The 24,201-nt window shown below is 26.1% G+C and overlaps 1 protein-coding gene across 1 annotated transcript; it reads left to right on the forward strand.

Annotated features, from left to right (window-relative positions):
• The first annotated feature begins 50 nt into the window (after positions 1 to 50).
• Positions 51 to 22,324, forward strand: LOC129968839 (eukaryotic peptide chain release factor GTP-binding subunit ERF3A-like). The gene is made up of 15 exons (XM_056083119.1): positions 51 to 395; positions 2,401 to 2,478; positions 4,599 to 4,766; positions 5,806 to 5,839; positions 5,924 to 6,032; positions 8,951 to 9,100; positions 9,233 to 9,387; positions 11,572 to 11,718; positions 12,428 to 12,521; positions 13,350 to 13,430; positions 14,722 to 14,823; positions 14,947 to 15,018; positions 19,058 to 19,147; positions 20,847 to 21,015; positions 21,148 to 22,324. Exons 1-15 carry the CDS (start codon positions 164 to 166, stop codon positions 21,189 to 21,191), a joined length of 1,725 nt encoding a protein of 574 aa, XP_055939094.1. The 5' UTR covers positions 51 to 163; the 3' UTR covers positions 21,192 to 22,324.
• The last annotated feature ends 1,877 nt before the right edge of the window (positions 22,325 to 24,201 follow it).

Consider the following 24,201-nt stretch of genomic DNA (forward strand, 5'->3'; position numbering starts at 1 on the left):
TGAAAAATTGAGAAAGAAGAATTATTATTTCAAGCGCACTGCGACCAAATCATAAGAAGTTTCCTTCTTCAGACGGCCACGCGGATTGCACGCATTGAATTGCGTTATTGTGGAGATTATTCGAGTTGGAGTTTTCTCTATCGTTGTTGAAATATACTGAATAATGGACCAAAAAACAGATGATCAAACTACCCCCGATTCTTGGGAACAACATTCAGATGGAGCTTTAAATAATGTCGAGGACGACAGCAATAACTTATCAAAGCATTTTCTAGGACTGAACGTGGATGCCCCGCCATTCGTTCCATCATTTGCAACTTTAGCAGCAGCTCAAGCTGTATCTCCATCAGAAGAAAGTAATCCCAGCCCTGAAAATGAAAAACAGCCTGTACCTGGTATGAAATATTTTAATAAAAGTTATATTTAATTTAGTATCAATTTCAGTTCCTTCATTTAAAGCCGGCGGGCATTGACATGCGACCGCAGTTCATGTTTCAATCGCATTGAATTTATTTAAATTTATCTTCACTTTATATTTGTTTTTGTCGTCTTTATTACTGAATCAAGCATTCTATCATTTGGCTGTATCCTGAATTTGCACTTCCCGGTAACTTGCTTTTTATCCGACGTTATAAGATTGCGATAAGTAGGGAATCACGAATTATAAACCTTATTGCCATGAAAAATCAATGACATATTGAATACGTATTTGAGTAAAAATATTTTTTAGAATAGAAAGATGTAAATATTTTGTCACATTTGTTGAACTGTGAGATCTGTAAGTATACTGCAAGAAATTTCTGTCTTTGTTTATTTCCTGTATTATTTGAAATGGTATCTTAATTGCATGAAATTGCTGTTGCATTTTCTTAAGTAGCGATTTCTTTCAAGATATATGTAATTTCATGCTACATTAAGCATCGTAATTAAATTGGAAATAATGTTAAAAATATTTGGAATGAATATGCTGGGAAAATATTCTTGGTGTGTTAAAGTGAAAGCTGTTCGGATACTGTATTCCTTTCCATGAAATTATGAATATATAATTTTTAATGTTGATTTTAATTTTGTGCTTGACTTTCCAAACATGGTAAAATTACAATATATTTAGGTTTCACCACATTATATGATCTTATATACATGAAATATAAATATAGAGTATATGTATCATAGCAAAGATGGGAGCATAGCATTTACCTGTAACATTTCTCGTGAGTGTAATCCATATTATTACCAAACTTGTATTTTGCTACTATTTCCTTAGATGCTCATTCCTAAGACTTGATTAGAACTGAGTTTTTTTATGATTTGGCTGGTTTTTATGTAATAAAGGAGAAAAGAATAAAAAAAATTGTTGTGTATTTTGTATATTGTTTATAAAAGTATTTAAATAAAGAGATATGATAATTGTAACATTTGGTTATAGGCTTTATGTTCTATTGAATTTAATATTTTTCATTACATTTTTTTTATGGACACGTATTTAAAAAGTAAACATTCTTTAATACAATAGAATGATCTCGGATTGATTTTTCTTTGTTATTAGCAATGTGGCCATAGATTTCCATTAATTTGTTTATATTTGTTGCATAGTTACAATTTATTTAGATACTTCTGAAATCTTTTTTCTATTTTGGAGAGCATGTTTTCATTTATAATGGAAAAAAATTGTTTGGTTAAAACAATTTTAAAAATAGAGCAGAATTTAATACAGATCAATCTTTTTTTAAGGTTTAAAATCATTAACTGATCTGATAGAAATTTTCTAAAAAAATGAATTGCATTGATTTTGTACTAAAACATTAAAATATTATGATTGTGTTAAAATTACTTATCTGAATGTTTGACTTATTGATTGTAGTCTATTTCTGATTTCTTCTTAAAAAATACAGAAATTAGATTAATGAAATTTAATTTTTTAATCGATAGACTGTAATTATTTATTTCAGCCTATTATCGTTATTGTTGGATTAAAATTTTCATATTCTTCTTTGTGAACTATTAATAGTCTTTTAATAGTAAATTTAAGAAGTATAATGTGTTTATGGTATGATTCTTTGTAGATAAATAAAATAATTGAATTATTAGTTTAATTAAGAATGAACAACTCAATTTTTTTAATACTTTCTCCATTGCTTCAAAATATCGAAGTGAAAAAAAAAAAATACTTAATTCAAGCCGAAATACTTGAGGAAAAGAATGCTTGAATTTACGTTAATAGAAAAAGAATATAATGGAAGTAGGGGTAAAAAATGAAATTTATAAAACTGTAATTTGATTGAAGAACTTTTTCTTGATGATGTTATTAATATATATGTATAAATAGAGATATAGAATGCTGTTATTGTCTTTTTTTCATTCTGTGATACTTAAAAATGATACAGTTGGTTTTATTATTAGATCCACCTCCACTGGCAATGGAAATTGACAACAAAGAAAGTGCGGGTGGAGATATAGTAGATGATGATTTACCAGCTGGTGAGACTTTTTAAAATTTGCTTTACAATTTCATAACGATTATTTTCCCTCTTTAGTTGACTATAATTGTGATTTTTAAGTTTTACTGTTTTGTTCTTAAAGATTTACTGCATAATCTTCTTTTGTAAATTTTTAAATGTAAAACTTTGCTATGTATTTGTTAGAAGAAGATTCCAGAATTACATGTAAGCCTTGTATTCAGTTAAATTTTGAGAAATTATGAAGTTATTCTTTCCCTAAATAGAAACTTATAATTAATTTCATGTCTTAAAATAAATTGATTTATTATGTGAATTTCATGCCAATTATGAAAGCGTACAGGAAACAAATTACAATTGTTGTTAGAGTTAAAAGTTCTAAAAGTAGCAATGAGGTTGCCAATGATCTTATATTTGAAATAATAAAATCTTATCTTGCATCTCGAAATAGCACGGTTATTTATCAAAATATCTTCTATGAGATTTTCCAAAATATATGCTATACTTGCACCTAAATAGAAAGTTTATGCCTTGATTTGCATTGCCTTGCAAGTTTTGTGATGAAATGTTACAAGCTTTGGTGCATTTGGGCTATGTTTTGTGTACTGTTGGGAACATTCATAGTACCATTAGATTACTATTTGACTGTTTTTTTTTTTTAAATGCAAGTTACATTAAATAATGATAGCTGATATTAGAATGAAAAATATGAAATATTGTAAGTGCGGTTTCGATTGATACTATAGTGAAAGCAAACTAGAATCAAATCTCCACATATTAATTTTTTTTCTTTCAAGAGTGTTTTTTTTTTTAGAAAAAAATTTTTTTTTTAATTAATAATATGGGTGAATGTTTATGTGTGCAGACACTCTATAAACCAAATTGTTTTATCTTTAACTCTCAAATTTGGTTCATATATACCTTGCAGAATAGGAATGTGTATCGAAGTGTTTTTTCTGAAATTGTAATTTAAAAAATATGCAATCATTTTTTCATGATAACTTAAAAAATATTGCAGAAATTTTTTTTATATTGTTTTATAATTTTCTTTTAATGACACCACTTTAATACTCATTTAAATTTTTTCTAAAATTTGACAATTTTTAATTTTTTTGCTTAATCTCCATTACTAAATCACATTACTGTTCTGAAATTCAGATTGTTTTTGTTGTTTCATCAGATAATTAAATGTAATTTTTTTTCCACTATTGAAAGCTAAAGATTCTGTTTAATATTTGTGTAATCAACAAAATGAATTTAAAAGAAAATTACAGTACTGCAAACTTGTGAAGATAGATAAACTGTACATTTGCATTTTTAATAGCACCTTTGTCATAAGACTGCTCACCTTTAGAAAAGTTGATTCCCGCAGTGAACATATCATATGTAAGACTATTAAAATAACTTTTCTTTTTTCTTTAGCCTTTGATAAAATCATAGAAAAGAAGTTATATCTAAGCATTTTAACTGAAATTAAATATAATCAATATCCCAGCAAACCAATTAATTGGGAAAAGTAACGGTGCTTTTCTATTATATTGGTGCAAATCTTGCCAAGCAGACTCTTTGGCGACAGCACACAGTCTGCGGGACAAATCGCACCGAGCAAAAGCTTACCAGCAGCAATATTCCATTTGGCATTGGTTGCATCATTATTGGCGACTGTATCGCCTGTGCTGGTATAATGGGAAAAATACTATGAAATAAAATTTTACATTTGAAATTATGTAACAGCTATATTAATGTATTCACCTATTCTGTTTATGAAAAGGAATATCAGATCAGCAGATCTTACTGTAATAGAAATTTGCAAAAGACCAGCAGGCTGTTTTTGAAAAAGTATTAAATATTTATCATGATTCTTCTGCTCTGTTAATTCTTGTTCTAACTTGGAATAAGATTTTTATATTCAGTTTTCTTATAAAATTTTAATAGGGAACATGGTCTTTAAATAAGTCTTTGAATCTTAGCAAATGAAAAAAATAATTCAACTGTACAAAGACAAGACAAATTTCAGATTAATAATTTTTAACGATTATAAATCGATAATTAAAACTTCTGAAAGTGAACAGGAAATTAATCTTACTATATTAATTTTTGTCTTTCATGAAACTTTAAATGTTATTCTTTGATAAATTTTAGACTGGGAAAATGTTGATATTGAAAATAACATTCTTGCTGATGAAGATGATGATGTTGCTGAAGTTGAAGAAGTTGAAATAGTTTCAAAAAGTAAAAAAAAGGTACTTAAAGAAGAGGAAGAAGGTATTAGAAAAGAACATGTAAATGTTGTTTTCATTGGACATGTTGGTAAGCATAATTGTTTTAAATATCTTTTTATTATTGAAGTTTTAAAACATATTTTTAAAAATAATCTAACATAAAAAAAGTTGTGTGGTTGATGTTTAATTACACAACTGAAGTATATTATTTTGTTAAGGGGGGGGGCGTGCTTTTTATATTGCAGGTTTATCAGTATTTATAAAAGTAAATGTTAATAGCTGTTATGTTCATTTCATCACTTAAATGTTATGGTAATATTCTTTTTAAAACATAATGCTACTGATCTGCCAAATAAAAATTTTGTATTCACCTTGAATTTATATGAAAGTATAATAAATGGCTGAAAAGAAGGTTAAATTTTTTTTTCATTATTTCAAGCTTTACAGTTAATTATTCTTCTGTATTATTTGTCTCGTATATAATATATAAAATAATTTTTTTAAGTTGATTATTGCTGCAGTTTATAAAATTATAATTTTTCTCCTTGTAGTTCGCATTACACAATACAGAAAGATTAGAAAATCGTCTTTTTTTCCTGCAGAGGGACAGTAGCTGAAATGTACTTAAATATACTGAACATAGCAATTTTGTGTTATGATATGAAAGGCCATCTTCCAATTTCATATTACTTTTTGTGTATCGTTTAAATTTTAGCTACCATTTTCAATCTTTGACAAGCACTGTAATGTCTGTAAAAAAATAGGATGAAAAGTTCTGAATCACAGATTATGAAAATCGATGATGCTTTATTCTTTTCTATTGAAACTTAAAAAAAGAGAATGAAAAAAAAAAAAAAAAAAAAAGAAAGAAAGAATGGATCATTTTTATTCTGTTTGAGAAATAAAATATTTTATTGAAACACATGAAAAATTATACTGTATGCATAAAATTAAAATTGTATTTGCCTCTTAAATTATCTTTAAAGTGCTTTGTAATTACAGCTTTTTTGTTTTATAAAAAGTTATTTTAAAATAGGAACAAAAAGTAAATATTTATAATTGTATTGTCTTTTTAAGTAATATATTTTTCTAAGGAAATTTAATCATTGTATAATTCATATCTTTAGATGCAGGGAAATCAACAATTGGTGGACAGTTATTGTAAGTATCTTTCCTCTTAGCTTTCTTATTGCTGAATAAATCTTGAAAGCTAATTCATTTAAGTTATGTATAATTCTTTTTTAGATATTTAACTGGAATGGTAGACAAACGTACTTTAGAAAAATATGAACGTGAAGCAAAAGAAAAGAATAGAGAATCGTGGTACCTTTCATGGGCTTTAGATACAAATCAAGTAATTTCCTTCTTTATTTATACACTTTTATAAATATGTAATAGTTGAAGATTCCTAGTTTGTCTTATTTAACAGTAAATACCCTTGAACTAAGCACAATTAGTCTTAATTGGCTTTTAACTTCCCCTATTAGATAAGAAGTAAATGATATGTGTAATCAATTTACTTTTAAAATTTTTAATATTATAAAATACTGTACTGTAAAGTTACAATTTCATATTTTGTGGAAGTTAAGTTTTAAAAAAATATTCTGTATTGAAATAAGATTGTCAAGTTAGTTTTTAATCCCTTCCCCATCCTAGAATTTATGTAAATTGCCTGTTCAAAGTTGGAAAACTTTCACCTTTTATGTTCTAAAATTATTTGTTTGGATGTAAAATTACCTTGACATAAATTTGCATTTTATTGATATAGTTTATTTTCAACATTTTTAGAAAATGCCTCCACTTTTTCAAATATTGATTAATATTTAATGGCTAATTACATTCAGTTTTTTTTTTTTTTTTTTTTAAATCAAAATGTGCTCTTTTGTACTGCTTACAATTTGTATAAATGAGAATTTCTAAGAAGTTTGTAATTTCATGAACAAATTTATTTAGAAAAGTCCGAGATGAAGTAGGGGTTAAAGAAAATAATTGGGAAAAAACATGTTTATAATATATAAAAATAATTTTAAAACCTTTACATAATAAATTATAGCTACACTGTCAAAAATAAATTAAAATAAGCAAAGATTTTCACTTATGGTTTTTTTAAATGTTTCATAAAGAAAAAGTTTCTTCTTAATGAAATGTAAACTAGATGGTGCTGCATCAACCCTTTGAAACATTTTTGTTTTAAAATGGTTTCCCCACAAGAATGAGTGCAAGTTGTAGCATGGTTTATCGATTTAAATCTGCTACACAGGTACAATGTAAATATCAGACAATTTGAAATTGAAGTCCACCTTCAAGATCCATAATTTATAAGTGGCATGAAAGATATGTGATAACAAGTAATACATCGTCAAAATCAAAATCTGGCTGTCCTAGCTAAAGCTGCAATGAGGTTACACAAACTGAATGTTTTCGTCCTAGTTCCTGTAAATCGATTCGTTGATGGCCCAGCTGTTACAAGTACTGATATCAACTTTGCAATTTGTAGTACATAAAAGTTTACAACTTTACATGTACAAACTTCAATTGTTACATGAGTTAAAGCCCTAATGATATGTTTCAATACCAAACATTTGCAGATAAGATATTACAAAAAACGGAGTGCAATGAAATTTTTCTACAATGTGTATTGTTTTCAGATGAGACAGTGCTTCACTTCTCAGACATTGTACACAAATATGGGGATTAAGAAAATACTCTTGCTATATTGGAGGGAGCAAAAGTCAGCTCTGAAATAAATGTGTGCTTTATGGCACAATCAAATTGTTGGGCTTTCTGTCTCTCTCTTTTCCAAACTATGTCCACTCTGATGGTTACCTCGATATGCTTGTAATTTTTGCAATTCTTCAAATAGAGGACTTGCACGCAATATGAATTTACCATTACATTGGAGTTTTGAAGACCAAAAAGTTTTAGATAAAAAGCTCCCTGGAAAAGATTCAGTACTATGACCATCTAGACCTCCTGACATAACATCTTTGGATTTCTTATGGGGATATGTGAAAAAATTGTTAACCAATTTCCAATTCATGACACTGGTGAACTTAGAATTTGAATTATAGCGACCATTCAGAGTATTGATCCTGTAATACTTCATAGAGTATGGTTAGAAATCTCATGTACACTTGATGTATTGTGCACAACTAATAGTAATGCAATAAAATTTCTCAAAAAAAACTTTTAATATTTTTTATGAGATATAATAAAACTGTAAGTGAATATCTTTATTCATTTGTAATTAGTTTTTAAAAGATAACCATATTTTTCAGATACCTTACACATTGTGTGTTAATCTTATATTCATTATTTAAAAATGTAATTAATATTAATTTATTAAATAAGTGGTAAAAGTATAATTTTTTCAGTAGCATTTAAAAAATTTATTTTGAGAATTATAAATTCAAATTGGAGAAAATCAAATTGTGGATTTCTGTAATTGATATTATCATTTTAGTGAAAGTTATGTATCTTTTTCAAAATTCCTGATTAAAGAAATTAATAATTTGTCTGTCAGTGTAAAACTTTATAAAGTGCTGACATCCTTTATTGGTATCATAAAGAATTCTATACAAATTGCTTTATTACCGTATTTTAAGCTTGTTTTAAAGGTGTTTTAGATTTGGTTGGGCTATTAAAATTATTTAAAAAATTTTTAAAAAATAGTGTTTTTATTGTGAAAGTATTAAATAACTTTGGAATACTTTTTTTTTTTTAGTCTTTGCTATTAGAATATGACATGAATACTCTAAATATTTTTTTTTTAATAACCAAAAGGTATATATGACAGAAAAAGTAGATTTTTTATACCTCAGAAGTTGAATAATATTAGCAAATATTTAGGATTTTTAAAATAGCAATTTAAAAATAATATGCTGATCACTGTGCTATGATTGGCAATTAGACCATCCTTCATGGGTTCATTGGACCATTGAATAAACTTTTCATTGCCTTGATGGAATTCTCAGTTAGTAATTGGCATTTCTGCATCATTGCTGCTTGCAGATTTAACAGAATACTAACTACTTAATATGTATAATTTTTACTTAAAATTACAACTTATTGATATTATTTTTATACTCTTTTATTTTGTTTTAATTTTTAGCCTGTTCAGATTTAAAAGAGCAGAACAGATTTTAAAAAATTCTTTTTATTAAATATATTTTGTCATGATATTAAAATGGGATATTTTCAATAAATCATTCATTCAATAGTAATAATAATTGTACGGTGCATTTTACTGATGCAAATTCATACTATACACAGGAAGAACGAGACAAAGGCAAGACAGTTGAAGTAGGAAGGGCTTACTTTGAAACAGAAACTAAACATTTTACTTTATTGGATGCTCCTGGACATAGGAGTTTTGTTCCAAATATGATTGGTGGTGCATGTCAGGCAGATTTAGCAGTTTTAGTAAGTATAAAATTACTATTACAATATATTTTTAACTAAACACTATTGCACTTAACAGAATGTTCTACGTGTTTTTCTTTAAAAGAAATACTTATTAGTAAAGTTATTAATGCTTGCATTATAAATTTTTAGGTTATTTCTGCACGAAAGGGTGAATTTGAAACTGGTTTTGAAAGAGGTGGCCAGACCCGAGAGCATGCTATGTTAGCAAAGACTGCTGGTGTTAAACACTTAGTAATTCTTGTGAACAAAATGGATGATCCTACAGTTGAATGGTCAGAAGAAAGGTACTGGACTGTTTTTATTATTTATTTAGTTTAAAGTCAGATTGATATTTATTGTCTGTGTTCTTTAAAAAAAATGCCAAGTGGCCACAGCTAAGGAACAAAATGGCTGCTTATGTAAAGGACAAGCAAAGTGGTCATAATTAAATATTAATTGTTTAAAGTTTAATCCAACTTTCATTTCTAATTTTGAATTAATATATCTTTTCACCTATAATTTTGAACCTTTATGGATCATGATTACTCATGATCAATGGGTACTAATACATTGGAGTCTTTAATATTCAGAACTTTCAAGATCTATCTGGGCCAAGTTTTGTAACAAAGTATTTTGACATTCTCTGCATGCAATTGAATTTTAAAAAAATCAAAACACAAACGTTGTGGGGCTTTGCTAGTTATGTATGTAAGATTCTAGTAGCTTTATTAGTACATTGAATCTAGCAATTTGAGAACAATAAGAAGGCAGGTAGTGTATTGAAATGAAAATTAAAATTTAAAAAAATATATATAATATTAATAATGGGTATTTTTAAATTGAAATAAAAAGAAAGAAAATTTGTGTTCCATTTACCTTGTATTTAAATTTGATAAAGATTGATAGTAAAATGTCAAACAAAGTTATTTTTATTTGAAGCATAAACCAGTTAGAGCTATTCATATATGTTCAAAAAAAAAATTAAATCCTAATTACTTTTAAAAGATTTTCTTATTTGACACATTTTTCTTGACATTTGTATTATAGATAGAGAATGAGAAACTTCATTCTCTATATGAGAAACTTTTAAACTTCATTGCTCTAACAAGCAGATCTCAGCCCAAAATCATGCCTCAACATCAATTCAAATCAGAATGCAAAATACTTTTTAAAATTAAAACAAACACTTTGAGGCTTTCTATGCATCCTCAAATAGAAAAGATTTAGTCATTTGTAGATTTGTTCTATTTCTTCTGCCTTAATGGATTTTTTTTTTTTTTTTTTTTTTTTTGTAATACCCTAATTTAGTGTGTCCTCGTTTTGTCAAAGATGCCAACAGTGAAAAATCACCAAATCAAAATTTCTAACCTTAAAAAAACATCCTACAGCTTCAGTAGCAGTGGGAGTGAGAACTTAGTAGCTTTTCTAGCTCATTAAAATTAAGGATTCTGAGAATAACAGGAACAGCGCAAGCTAATAGCTTTGATATTGAAGACTGGTGCTTTTCTTGAAGGAATAAATACACTTGGTTAATTTAATTCTTCATTTAAATAGAAAACAATTTCCATAAAAAAAAATTAAAAAAAAAAACTTTTTTGTGAAACAAATGTTGTTCTATCAGCGCCATATATATTTCGAAATATAGAATATTCAAGATGAAACATCCCTCATAATATTGCTAATTACTCTAATCATCATATATCGGATTATTGAACGCATATAACTTATTGAATAACCATGGGAAATTCATGAAAAGAACAATAAGTCACAAAGAATTCTATTGGAATTTTAATATGAAAAACTGAAATAAAGACAAATTTTTCAAAAAGCTTGAGCAGATGTTTTTAATTTCTGTTCTGACAAAATTCATAAAGATGATTTTAATTGGAATAAAATAATTTGTTAAGAATTGCAAAACAAAATATCTGTTCAAAGTTCTCTTTAAAAATAACATTGAATGTTGTATTAGCAGTAATAATACTTTCAATTATAAAACATAATTTAATTCAATTCTTTAATGGATGTTTATTTGTATATTATTTTTAATTTTCATTTTTTACAAATTAGCTATAGTAGATCAACAACTCAAGAAGCAAAAAAAAAAAAAAAGATTGTAAATTAATCAGTATTAAGTTTGCTAGAAAAATTATTCTGCTTGCTTTTTTGGGTTACCATATTGGCGACAAACTCAGGGCACACTAAACTAATATTAAATCGATTTTGTTATTATGTGAAAATTAAAAATTTGTTGGTCTGTGTTAAAAATCTGATTCCAAAAAATTAACCTTGACTGTTTCTTTTTGAAAATGTTAATATTAATGGTAGGTGTTTTTTTTTTTTTTTTTTTACCCCTGCAGATATCAGAAAATTGATTAAATTTCAGTTATTTTGTATACATGATTTTTTAAATCTTTAATTATAAACCAATATTTTGTGCACTAAATATTGGAACTCTTGATATAATGATGTCTTTTAATCTTCTTTTGCAGATATAATGAATGTAAAGATAAACTCATTCCATACCTTAAAAAATGTGGCTTCAATCCCAAAGTAGATGTTTATTTTATGCCCTGTTCTGGATTGACAGGAGCTTTCCTTAAGTATATTCCTGATGAAAAAGTGTGTCCTTGGTATAGGTAAAGTATTGATTTTAAGATGTTTTTTTTTAGACTTCCTGTCTTAATAGTTAACATTTGATAAAATTCTTTTTGAAATCTGATAATTAAAATTCAAAAAGGGTTCATGTTATATATATATATCCTACATGCTTAAGTAATTGTTTGATTTTATGAGCAATGAATTTCAGCAAATGAAGTTTTCAATCTATTGATTACAGTCTTAGTTGGTTATATTATAAGGAAATATTGTTGCCCTTTATTGATAAATGAGTAAATTGTTTTAAATTCATAATGCCTTTGTTTTAAATATTAAACCACATTTTCTAAAATGTGCAAGTTTTGAATTTTTGCAGTTAGAATTTCTTAAAATTTTGAATTAAGTCTTGTATAAAAAGTAATAATGATTTTAAATAATATTTTTTAATGGATTGTTCATTTAATTTTTAATAGTTGATAGTTTTAATAGTTCAAACCAACATTGAGTTATTTTTTCTTAAATCTATAAGCTAAAATGGAATCATTCATTGATGATATGCATTCTCGGCAGAATCTGCTTTCATGCAATAGATAATTGGATTATAGAGAAACAAATTGGTTAAAGGGTTTAAGAAAACAGCATATTAATTCATATGAGGAACTTTTTTAACTGTATTTATGTGTACATTAAAAAAAGCAGAAAATTAATGTTATTATTATTATTTCATCATTTTATTTTCTTTCCTTATAGAGGACCAGCATTTTTGGAATATATTGACAGTTTACCACCTTTAAATAGGCCTACTGAAGGTCCCTTCCGAATGCCAGTTGTAGATAAATATAAGGTATGTAAATGTTTCTTCATTATGTTTATAATTAAGAATGCATCTGCAATTTATAGTTCTATTTCAAACATTTTGAAATAGAATTATAAATCGCAATAAAATGATGAAATGTAATAATTGTGTTTTTTTTAATATTAATTGTTTAATTCAGAACTGTTAATAGTCATAGAGAAAGGATCAGATGTAAGAAATATGGTAATAATATATGTATAGGATATGAGTACTTATTAGATTTTTTTTTTTTTCAAACAGTTTACATTTGCTAACATTTTTCTATAAAAGTTCTTAATTTCTGACAAAGATTTTTAGATTGTGATATATTAACTATATTGATGGAAATAAGAAAATGAATGAAGAAATTGTAATTCTATGCAATTAAAAAAGGAGAGAAATGATCTATTCAGAATTTAAATTATCAATATTTTTATTATATAAAGTTTTATTGAAAAATGCTATTATTGGTTTAGATAAAAGGCTTTTAAATTATGCTTTTCATTTTGATCTTTTGCTGTTACATAGTGATTAATTAAATTTTACTTAATGATCTAATTTTATTTAATGATGGTGGAAGTGTCTCTCATTTCAATGGCGGACTCTTTAGTATTGATTAAGAGATATGCAGTTTTTTTAAAGCTCAGACAATGGTTTAAAAGATCTTAATATGAGTATTGATTAATATTATTTGTTTGAATATTGATTAATATTATTTGTTTGAATATTGATTAATATTATTTGTTTGAATATTTTAATATGTTGTATATTAAGAAATTTTTGTTTGCTTTTTTTTTCTTTAATTTTTTTTTCTTATAAAATTTTGATATTTGTTAGGATATGGGTACAGTAGTATTGGGTAAAGTAGAAGCTGGAAATGCGAAGAGAGGACAGCAGTTGCTTTTAATGCCAAACAGGGTGAGTAAACTCCATTTTATTTTACAGTTGGTGACAACTAGAAATATTTTCAAATATATACTTTGATAGTAATAAAATTGATTCCTGAAGATATTTTATTAAAAGGATTTAATACTCTCAATCAGAACATCAAAGTATCATTTGCTTTTATGAAACTATTAAAACTATTCTTACTTCATTTGTGAAGTATTGTTTTTGTAAGTCGGTTATAACTGATTTATATTTAAGAATATGTATATTTTTTCTTTTTAAACAAAGATTTTCATTTGTTATTCATGAATAAGATATATTTATTAGATTGAATATATTTAGATATATATAACAAATGCTTGTTCGAAATTATTCTGATGTTTTGTTAAAAACTGATAAAAATCTTTCATAAGTTAAAAAAAACACAGTTGTGTAATATAATAAGCATTTTCCTATATTATTTAATGACTTTAATAAAAGTTTAATTTTTTTCATTAAAAGTGTAAATTTACTTTTAGTGTCATTTTTGTCCAAAATGTGGACAAAAATTAAATATGCTTATTAATAATTATTTAGAATGAAAAAAATATTATGCAAGAATTGGAGAGGGGATCCGACTATTGAAATTGTGATCGTTATTTTGTGCAAACTACTCCATTTTAAAATTTCCAATGACATATCTTTAAACATTGCCTAGTAGTATTTTTATTTGTTTCTTAATTAGTAAAATATTTAACAATTAGTAATCAAAATCAAAAATATCTGGCATTTATTTGCTGGAAGTTTTTGATTGAATGAAAAATCTTTATTTGATATAAATACAGATGCAGTTTCAAGAGCAAAAATTAAATCATTAAATACTTTCTAATTCTTGTTCCTTCAAATTGAATAATATATATTGAGTGCCTTTCTTTATTTTATACTTATTTACCATGAAAATTTTCAAATTATATAAATATAAAAATTTAGAATAAAATTTATGTGTTGCTAAATTGTAAAACAAGAGTACAGGTAGAAAGCTTTCCTTAATTTTATTTATCTTTCTTTGTAATAATTTAAATATTAGTCATTTGGAAAAGGTAAAGCAGACAAGCATTAATGTTAATTATTTAATGTATTAGTCTGATGTTTGAAATTGTTCAATTATCAATATTTTTATCTATTTTAATTAACTTAGTGCTTCCAACTTTATATATATATATATATATATATATATATATATATATATATATATATATATATATAAAATATAATTTTAGATGAACATTATTGAATTAGATTTCTTTTTTGAGAGGCGAATTATGAAAATCTCTTTTTATAGAAAGCTGTAGAAGTTTTACAATTATGGTCAGATGAAGATGAAGTTGTTTCTGTAATGTCAGGTGAAAATGTGAAAATAAAATTAAAAGGAGTTGAAGAAGAGGTTTGTAATGCCTTTTTCTTTTTGAATGTATATATTCAAAAACTGAACCAATATATTGTTTTTAAATTTTTAAAGAAATAAAAAACACTTAAATATATTAACCTATTATTTTATGGGAAATAGGAAGTGTCATCTGGCTTTGTTTTGTGTGATTTTGTCAACCCATGCCGAACAGGAAAGGTGTTTGATGCTCAGGTGATGTTTCTTTTGTAATTTTGAGTTTGATTTTATATTTGATACCAACTAAAGTTATCAATATATCTAAAGCATAAAAGTAATATATTGCAATTTTGTTACTGTAAGGCTACAGCTATTTATAATTAACTGTAAGAGCATTCAACATTCAATCTTTTCCTTAACCTTCAATCTTGCTTAGCCCACAATTTGCACAAATTGGTAGTCAGTCTATTTTTCCACTGCATCTTGTAATTTTTGTGAGCTAATAAGTATATCTTTTCCTAATATGAACTATATCATTCTATTTTTGGGTAGCATAAAATAACGGTTTGCATCCTTTAAAAAAATATTTGAAACTAAATATAATCTGAGAGGATTAATAAAGGAAAGATTAAAATATTCTAAGACTATAATTTTTTTTTAAAAAAAATTTATCAAGCTTTATCTGGTTTTTTTTCTTTAAGTTGTATGAGTCACTGAAACTCAGTCATTTACTGACAATCGGATATAGGTACCTTCTACCTTTCTGTGCATACACCAGATGAGGGATTCACTTGTAAATTTTTAAGAAACTGAAATTTTACTTTGTTGGATCATATAAACTGTATTTGAAAAGTTCTTTCAATTCTGGCATACAGCTATCATGCATCTAATTTGCGATGGATTCTGCTTCTAATTGTGCGGGGTATTTTGAATGAACCAATTTAGATTTTCAAGTTGAACACAAAACAAGACTTATTTTCTATATTCTGTATTATATATATGTTTATCTATGTTTTATCTATTTAAAAAAAATTATTCTTTCACTATCTATGTGGGAGGGTTTTTTTTTTTTCCCAAAAATTTATAGTATCTGATTATTATTTTAATGATGTTATAATTTATAAATTCATCGTTTATAGATCAAGTCACTCTTGAGGTCATTTTAAACTTTCTTTTTTTTGTAAAAATAATTTAGAAAAAATAAAATTGATTATATTAACATTCAGATCTACAATGGAGAATAAAGATTAATAAACAGTTAAATTATTGTGTATATATATATATATATATATATATATATATATAATATTATGTGGCTCCCAAAATACTCATTATTTAGCCATAGAATTTGGCAACACTGCAGCTATGATCAAGTGATTTTTTGCTAAGTACCTGATTCTCTTGTTTGACTTTAAATATGTTTCTTGATGACTGTGCCGATCATCATACTTTCAAGTTCTAAACATATGTCTCAGTAAAAATAATGAAAGAAAATGAATTCAAGACGATTTAGTTGGAATAAATGTATATACATTTTAGTTTATGGAACAAACTGTTTGAACTACAGGAACATCACCAATTTTACCACCCCATAGCTAACCACTCAGGATGTTGTATCATTATTACTCAAGTATAATTTAAAATATTTTTATAAAAATAATAATGGTAAAAGAAAAGGGGCATCTTTTTGTGACAAGATGTATTCATCCAAGTTGATTAGCATGAATAAATTAATCTTGTTAGTACTTGAAGTCTTCGGAGATTATTTCAATGTTATTAAGATGTACAGACTAATTTTTATGAAATGTATTTTATCAAAATAAGGGGGGTACGAATTTTAATTTTTAAACATGTCTCTATTTTTTTTTTAATTCTAAAAACTGTAAATATATGTCTGTTCAAGAAATTTAATTTGATTTTTCATCATTGTTGTAACGTTAATGTGAGAAGTCCATGCAATTTGAAATTATTAAATTTATTTTTTGTTGTAAATGTATTTAATTCATAAAATTGACTTTTTTTATAATTAAATGTTACAAGATAGGTTTCAATCTAAATCTAAATAAATTTTTTTCAGTGTTTTCTTTAAATAATAACATTCTCATAATTTTCATTATTTCATTCGTTTTCTAAATGCTTACAAAAATCAAAAAAAAATTTTTAGGGGCCACTAAATTTAATTCAACTCTGAATTGAATTAAAGCATTATAAGTAAATAAATTAAGATCAATTATATATATATATATATATATATATATATATGGTAGGGATAGTATTTTTATTGTAACAAGTGAGGAGTGTAAGTTTTATGTAGCAAACCCAAAAAGGATTGCTATGCAACCTTCCCAGGGTTTGTGTGCAGAGGGTAGAGCACCACAGTATAATGCAGTGTTATATAATATTTTCTGAAAGTTTTTATGTCCTATTTTTTTAGAACATTAAGTTGATCAGCTTAATTAGCTAAAATAATTTTGTGTTTTACATTCTATGGGAAAAAATTCGTAAAACTAAGATTCAATTTCCATTACTATATTATATATTCAAATTTAATGGTCATTTTATTCCAAAAGAAGAAGGAAAAAAAAAAAAACGACCATTTGATTAATTTATTTTTTCAAACATCAAGTCAGTCATACAGCATGTTATGAAAATGGAAGAATGAATTTTGTGTTATTAATTTTCTGAGTTATTTTGATATATATAAATTATTGTCCTAGTATTTGTATATATAAATGAAATCAGATTAACTTATTTTTCCACTGTTTGGATATCTTGTTGAATTATAATCTTATTGTTTATATCTTTTTTAAAGGTGTTTTTTTTTTTAAATTTATTTTCTATATGATTTTTTGTTGCTGTTGTTCTTGAGTTATTGAGAAATAATGTACATTTAAATAGATCATTTACTAAGTCTGGAATCTTCAAAATTCCTTCTTATATTTAACAAAGTGCTTATGAATTTTAAAATTGTCTTAAAGTTTATTATAAGTGATTTTTTCCATGATTTTCTCTGGGGGGGGGAAGCAAATAAGAAGAAATGTAACATTTTTCTTATACATTTTGATTTGTGTGTAGTCATTTGTCACAAAAATTTTATTCAAATTCTTTCATGGCATCTCTCTCTCTTTAAATATGTACTTCTAAAACATTCTTTTCATGTAGTAAAGAAAATTGGTAATAAGGATTAGTTTTTCACTTGATACAATACTCGGTTTTTGTTTAAGAGTCTGTATGATTGTGAATATTTTGTTTCAGCTATTTTCCATTTTGTTTGTGTAATCCCCCCCCCCCATTCTGTTAGTCGAATTATTGTTCCATTTTGAATTGGGTGTGGGCTAACAGTATGAATAGAGAACATTTAGAAAGAAAGAAATTATTTCATGCTCTAGCATTCTGTCAATTTACATGTAATTTTCTATTGCATCTTTTGCGAGTAAATCTGTGGCAAATGATTCTGTGATATGTAGATGACTAAATGCACATCTAGTAAAGCAGAGATCTTTTAGTGCTGCATATATATTTATAAAAACACAGGGACATTTTTTGAAAAATGCTCATTTGGAATTGTTTAATAAAATTGACATGTTTTGTATTCTAAACATAAATTTTGTTTATTCTAACATTGATTTAAATTAGAATGAATAGAATTACTTTTCATTAGGGCATACTGTACAATAAATAAAGACAAGAAAATGAAATGAGTTCATTTTGAAGGTATTAGATACAACCAAACAAAGTGGGATAAATTTTTTATAAAACCTAGTAACATCAGGGGAAATTAAATTGCAGAAGTGACCCCCTCCCGTGTAAAATTAAAATAAGTTTAGTCCTATTGATTCCAAACTAGTGTTTTCTGTGTCTACTTTTGATTTGTATCTTATAACTTGGAATGTATTATTTAATGTACTTTGGCTTACTTTTTTATAATACTGTTAATGAAAAAGATAGAAAGCTATTCATTAAACCTCCCCTCCCCTTTTTTTACATGTCTGAGTCATATTTCTGGTTTTATGATCTGTTTGTCCTTGTATATTCTCATACAAAATCATTATTATGATGATCCTCTGTTAATTCCGATTAAAATATATTCAGTTTCTTTTAAATATCAGAATCAGTCTGTCAACCTTTAAAATTCCTATTTAATGTTTTAAAATACATTTCGGCCAGATAAATATTATACAATCTACAAAATATTATTCAAGTAGCTTTGAAATAATCTCTTAATTACTGCTGATAATAAGAAGTGTGTATTCCTTTCTTTTATATTAATTTATTTTATTCTTAATACCATTAGGTTGTAATTTTAGAGCATAAATCAATCATCTGTCCAGGGTATAGTGCTGTTTTGCATATCCATGCTGCTATTGAAGAAGTTTCTGTTAAGGTATGTTATATATAATTCTTTTGATTATTTGTTCTGTTGATAATATTATTTATTAATAGAGAAGTCCAATGCTGCTTTCATGTACATTTATATTTGAAAATCTTGACTGCTGAATTCTCTACTTTCATTTTTTTTCTCTCTCTCTATTCATAACGTATAAAAATTAAATTAATATTGTGAATAATGAAAACATAATTTAGCTATTTTTTTTTAACTGCAAATAGTAACAATATAATATTAATCAAGCGATTTGCCATGTTCCTGAAGAATATACAATGAATATGTTTTGCTCTTAAGGTTCATATTAATAATTAATGAATTGTTAATAAAGAAAAAAATTAATAGTGTGGAAATAGAAGATTTTGGTATAATGCAGAACTAATATTTTGTATTAAAAAATCAGTATAATGAGTTGAATAGAAAATTTCCAGCTTCAACTAATTAGAAATTATTTCTAGGAATAAAATATTATAAGACACTAAGTCTGTGATTCTACTTTAAATTAATTAGTCTTAAGTTTTATTTGATTATTTTAAGCATTAAAAGATTTTTAAAATATTGTTTCTGTTCATATCCTTTTGCGAGATAAATGAAATCAATAGTAAAAATTATTTTACGATTTTTGCTTTTTATGGTCAATAATGGTATTTAATACTTCATTAAAAGACTTAGAAAGGAGTACAGAATATTATTTAACCACATGTTTTATTTATTTACTAAATATATATAATCAGTTAACATATATTAAAAATTTGGAAATGTATGACATGCTAATACAATCTATTAAAATCTTTGCCTTTTGTCAAAATAAGGTCTTAAAAAGTGAAAGATATGCTATGAAGCACTTTCTGGCAACATTCTTCTGCTAGGAGATGATTCCATATCAATTAAATTGTTGGTAATATAATACATATATATAATTGTTACAACAAAATATTTCTTTGGGATGACATTTGTTTAAGGTGCTTTAAGTTTAGTAATCAAAATTCTATATATTGGGATATTTTCAAATCCCTTATTTTGCTTTAAACTTAAATAAATGGCTTCTTGATCACTCATTTATTAGAAATACAGGTTATTACTGTTTCTATTCAAACACAGATTCTAAAAAACATAAATTAAAAATGTCAGTTAATATAACGAACTAAATGAAAGAGCAGATTGCATAATTAAACTGCAATTTGATTAATGATGGAAATACAGATGGTTGTGAATAAAAATCATCCATAGAATAGTATTCTTAAAATGTAGATTATCTGAAATGCATTCCCAGTTTGATGGCTATTTTGGCAAAGAAGAAAATAGTTAAATTTTCGAAAAATATGGCGTTGAGATTTCCCCCCACCATGCTGTATGATAACTTAGACTATCCAAGAAAATTATACTGCAACTTATCATACAAGTTTGCCCATTGTTGTCAAGATGTATTTTTATGAGAATGTTATTTAGTCAGATTTTTTTATTTTAACTATTTAATCGCTAGACTTAACATGTCACTTTGAATTTGGAAAAGAAATTTCAATGAGAAAATATATTAGCTGTAAACATTTTCCTGAAATCTTTAGTTTTGATATACTTTGGAGAATATTTGTACCAACAAACTGAGCATGTTTGGAAAGAGACACTGAATTGCAATTTTTCTAAAATTGTTTGATGCTTTACACTTATATTTTAAATAATATATACATATTTCTTTTAGGCATTGATATGTTTAATAGACAAAAAATCAGGAGAAAAAGGTAAAACACGTCCAAGGTTTGTAAAACAAGATCAAATAGCAATAATGAGGTTGGAATGTGCCGGTGTAATATGTCTTGAATCCTTCAAAGACTTTCCACAAATGGGTAGATTTACACTAAGAGATGAAGGTAAAGGGTTTATTAGTTTATTATTATTATTTATATCAGTAAATTCTGTAAAAATGTATTGGTGATCTAAAAAAAAAAAAAAAAATATTTGAAATTTAATGATGAAGCAAAAATTTTCTTCTTTCTTTTCAGGTAGGACAATCGCTATTGGTAAAGTTCTTAGGCTTCTGGAATAAATTCTTTTTAAAGGAAGAAGACAATATCATTCAGCTATGAAAATAAATTATTAGTTTTGCATCTCTATTCTTTTATGCTTCCATGTTTTGTACCCAACATAAAATGCAACATAATAAGATAACTGGAACTTTGCAATAAAAAAGTTAATTTATTCTCAAATTTTTGATTGGATTGCTGTTATGAGAACTGAGCTGTATCAGCTGCATTTTCTAATGTGATCTTAATTGTGCTGTGTAACTAGATTGATTCATGATGCCAGCCCTGTAAATTTTGTAAAAACATTTACTGCTAAAATTGGCATTCCATGTCTTTAAATTTGGTTATGGTTAAGGTGCTATCTCTGTTGAAGTTTCATAATTAAATTTCGCTGAAATACCATAACTTATCCATTATAGTTGATGCATTGCCATGGTTAACATGATTGAAAAAAAAAATTGTTAATTTAGTAATACTGTTCTTTGCATTTTTGTGTATGTTTTTATATTTTTAATATGAATCAAATTCTCATAACAATATTTTTTTGATAAAACTTTAGTTATTTATTATAATGTATTTGTATGATTAATGCTTTGTAATAACCGTAAAAAAAAAGGTTAGGTTTACAATTTGTTTAAACTTTTTTTTGGTAAATTAATTTAATGGACCAATTGCTATGGTGGGTGCTTATTTCTTAATTATCAAAAACATTGATAATAAGTAAGTTTTATGAATAATTTTCAAGATTTTTCATAGTTAACTGTTTTAGGTGATTTGTTTTCTTAGCTGAAAAAAGAGTTTTGATTGATTTACTTGTTTTATACTTAAAATATCTTTCAACAAATCAATATAAAACAGTTGTAAAGTTTTTATATTTTTATTTTATTACTCTGCCTATGTAGTCATCATTAGTGTTTATTTCTAATGACTGGGGATACAGATTTTTGATGAATTTTGTAAGCATCATTCAGTGCCTGTTTAACTCTTGATTTCTATATCATCTGCAACCTTGTGACCGTCATGTCAACAAAATAAAGGTCCTCTTGCAGAACAAACTATATTAGAAGAGTTCTACTCTTCTAAAACTTGTAAAATAAAGACATGCCATTAAGGTACATTTGTTACGGAGATCTGGGAATAAATTTTGTGGATTTTTTTTATGTTGTGTCATTTGTTGAAATATGGTTACTGGAAAACATTTCATTTTCAGCAATATATACTTCAGTGTCAAAAGTAGAATGAAGAAAGATTAATAATTCTTGAATTCCTTTTATTATTATTGAAACAAATATTTCTAAAGTTGATTTACAGTATTTTCCCCTTGTGTATTCTTTTTAAACTTACTTTCATAAGTTACTTAATTTTTTTAGTATTGAAGTTCTTATATGTTTCTTTAAGGGAAAATGAAGTACTAAGTGAATAAAAAACAAATTTACTGACATATATAAAAGTACAAATAATATTTAGTTTTACAATATTCTTACCATGAAATAAATATTGTTTCGTGTTTATTATTTTTTACATCCAAAATGAAGAATATTGATTTAGCCTGATTTCTATGAAATCATTCACTATAAAAATTGCAGGCATTATTAATCTTTGTAGTTAAAAATTTATTTTTTTTACCAGCTGGGAACATATTCTGCAGTCACTAAACAGTACTGATGAACAGATAATAAACTTTTGCAATTCTTGGCAAAGTACACTTGAATTATTCTAGGTTTGTGTATGTCTGTGTTTGCCATTTTACAAAATAGATCGTTAGACCTAGAGTTACCAATTTAGCATAGATAAATTTCAGATGGTGGTAATATGCAATGTGCAATTTTTAAAAATCGTTATTGGAAATTTAACTAAAATTCAACGAGATTTTGGTGTTTTTCTCTGATAACTCACGAAAATATTGTACAAAAACTGATTTTTATATCATTTTAGAAATTGTTTTTTTAATGAGTCAGTTCTCCTAAAAGTTTCTGATATATGTCACCTGGCATGCAATAAATTTAATGTCATAGGCCAAATGTCCTTCATTTGGTATGTTGTGAAAATTAAGTGAAGAGGAGACAGCTCGTTTTGCCCTTGTTTGGCTAGGGTTCAAAATTATGATTTCTGTCTCAAAATTGACAGCGTGTAATTTGTTCACTTATCTAAAGAGAAGGAAAAACAGGATGGATTAGGAATTAAATATGAAATGAAAAAGGAAAGAATGTCAAATTGGAAAATTGCATATAAAGAAAGACAGGCAAGTCGTTTTATTTTTAAAATATTGTGCATTTTATTATTTGAACTCTCGCGATATTATAGCAGAAAGAGTAATGTGTATAATCTGATTGCATAAGAATCAGCTCACCAAACAAAAGACAATATTCTATTTGTTCTGAATGGTCAGAAGGGAAGCTTTGTGATGGAGACTACTATTCTTCAGTGAGATATTGCAAATGCTATAGCATGTCAACAAAACATTGTTTTCAATTTTTAATGGTCAGAATCGCAACCAATATTGCATATAATGAACCTGTACATCATATGATTACGAACTTCGTGTACTGAAAATGAACTCATAAGGGTCACTCACGGGATGTTATTCTATGCATAACTTGATCCAAAACGAGAGAAAAGAAAGCTTTTATCCATTCTATAAATGACCTGATTTTTTTTTTTTTTTTTTAATGACTCGGTTCTATTGAGATAGAAACAAAACTAATGGCAGCAACATATTCAAGTGGTCGAAGCACTTAGACATTTTATATTTTAAAACTCGTATAGGAATACTAATTAACATGCCCATCGATAATAAAATAGAAGAGGATAACAGGTAGAAAGTTAAGGTTCTGAGGTAAGAAATTCACAATCATCAATTTCTTCTTCAAATTAATGTTGCCCGTCAATAACAAATTCACCAAATTGCATAACTACCTATTTCGTGAGCGAAAAAACAACTATCTATTTCGTGAGCGAAAATGAATACCCTGAAGTATTTCTTATGTTAAAACCAAGTAACAATTTTGTAGTTTCACAAGCTATAATTTAGTT

The sequence above is a fragment of the Argiope bruennichi genome, chromosome 5 (assembly GCF_947563725.1).
Source record: "Argiope bruennichi chromosome 5, qqArgBrue1.1, whole genome shotgun sequence".
Lineage (NCBI taxonomy): Eukaryota > Metazoa > Arthropoda > Arachnida > Araneae > Araneidae > Argiope > Argiope bruennichi.

Coding starts and splice junctions, on each gene's coding strand:
- LOC129968839 (XM_056083119.1), top strand. CDS start 164: ATGGACCAAAAAACAGATGATCAAACTACCCCCGATTCTTGGGAACAA. Junction 14,824..14,946: donor TAAAAGGAGTTGAAGAAGAG/GTTTGTAATGCC, acceptor TATGGGAAATAG/GAAGTGTCATCTGGCTTTGT. Junction 21,016..21,147: donor ATTTACACTAAGAGATGAAG/GTAAAGGGTTTA, acceptor CTTTCTTTTCAG/GTAGGACAATCGCTATTGGT.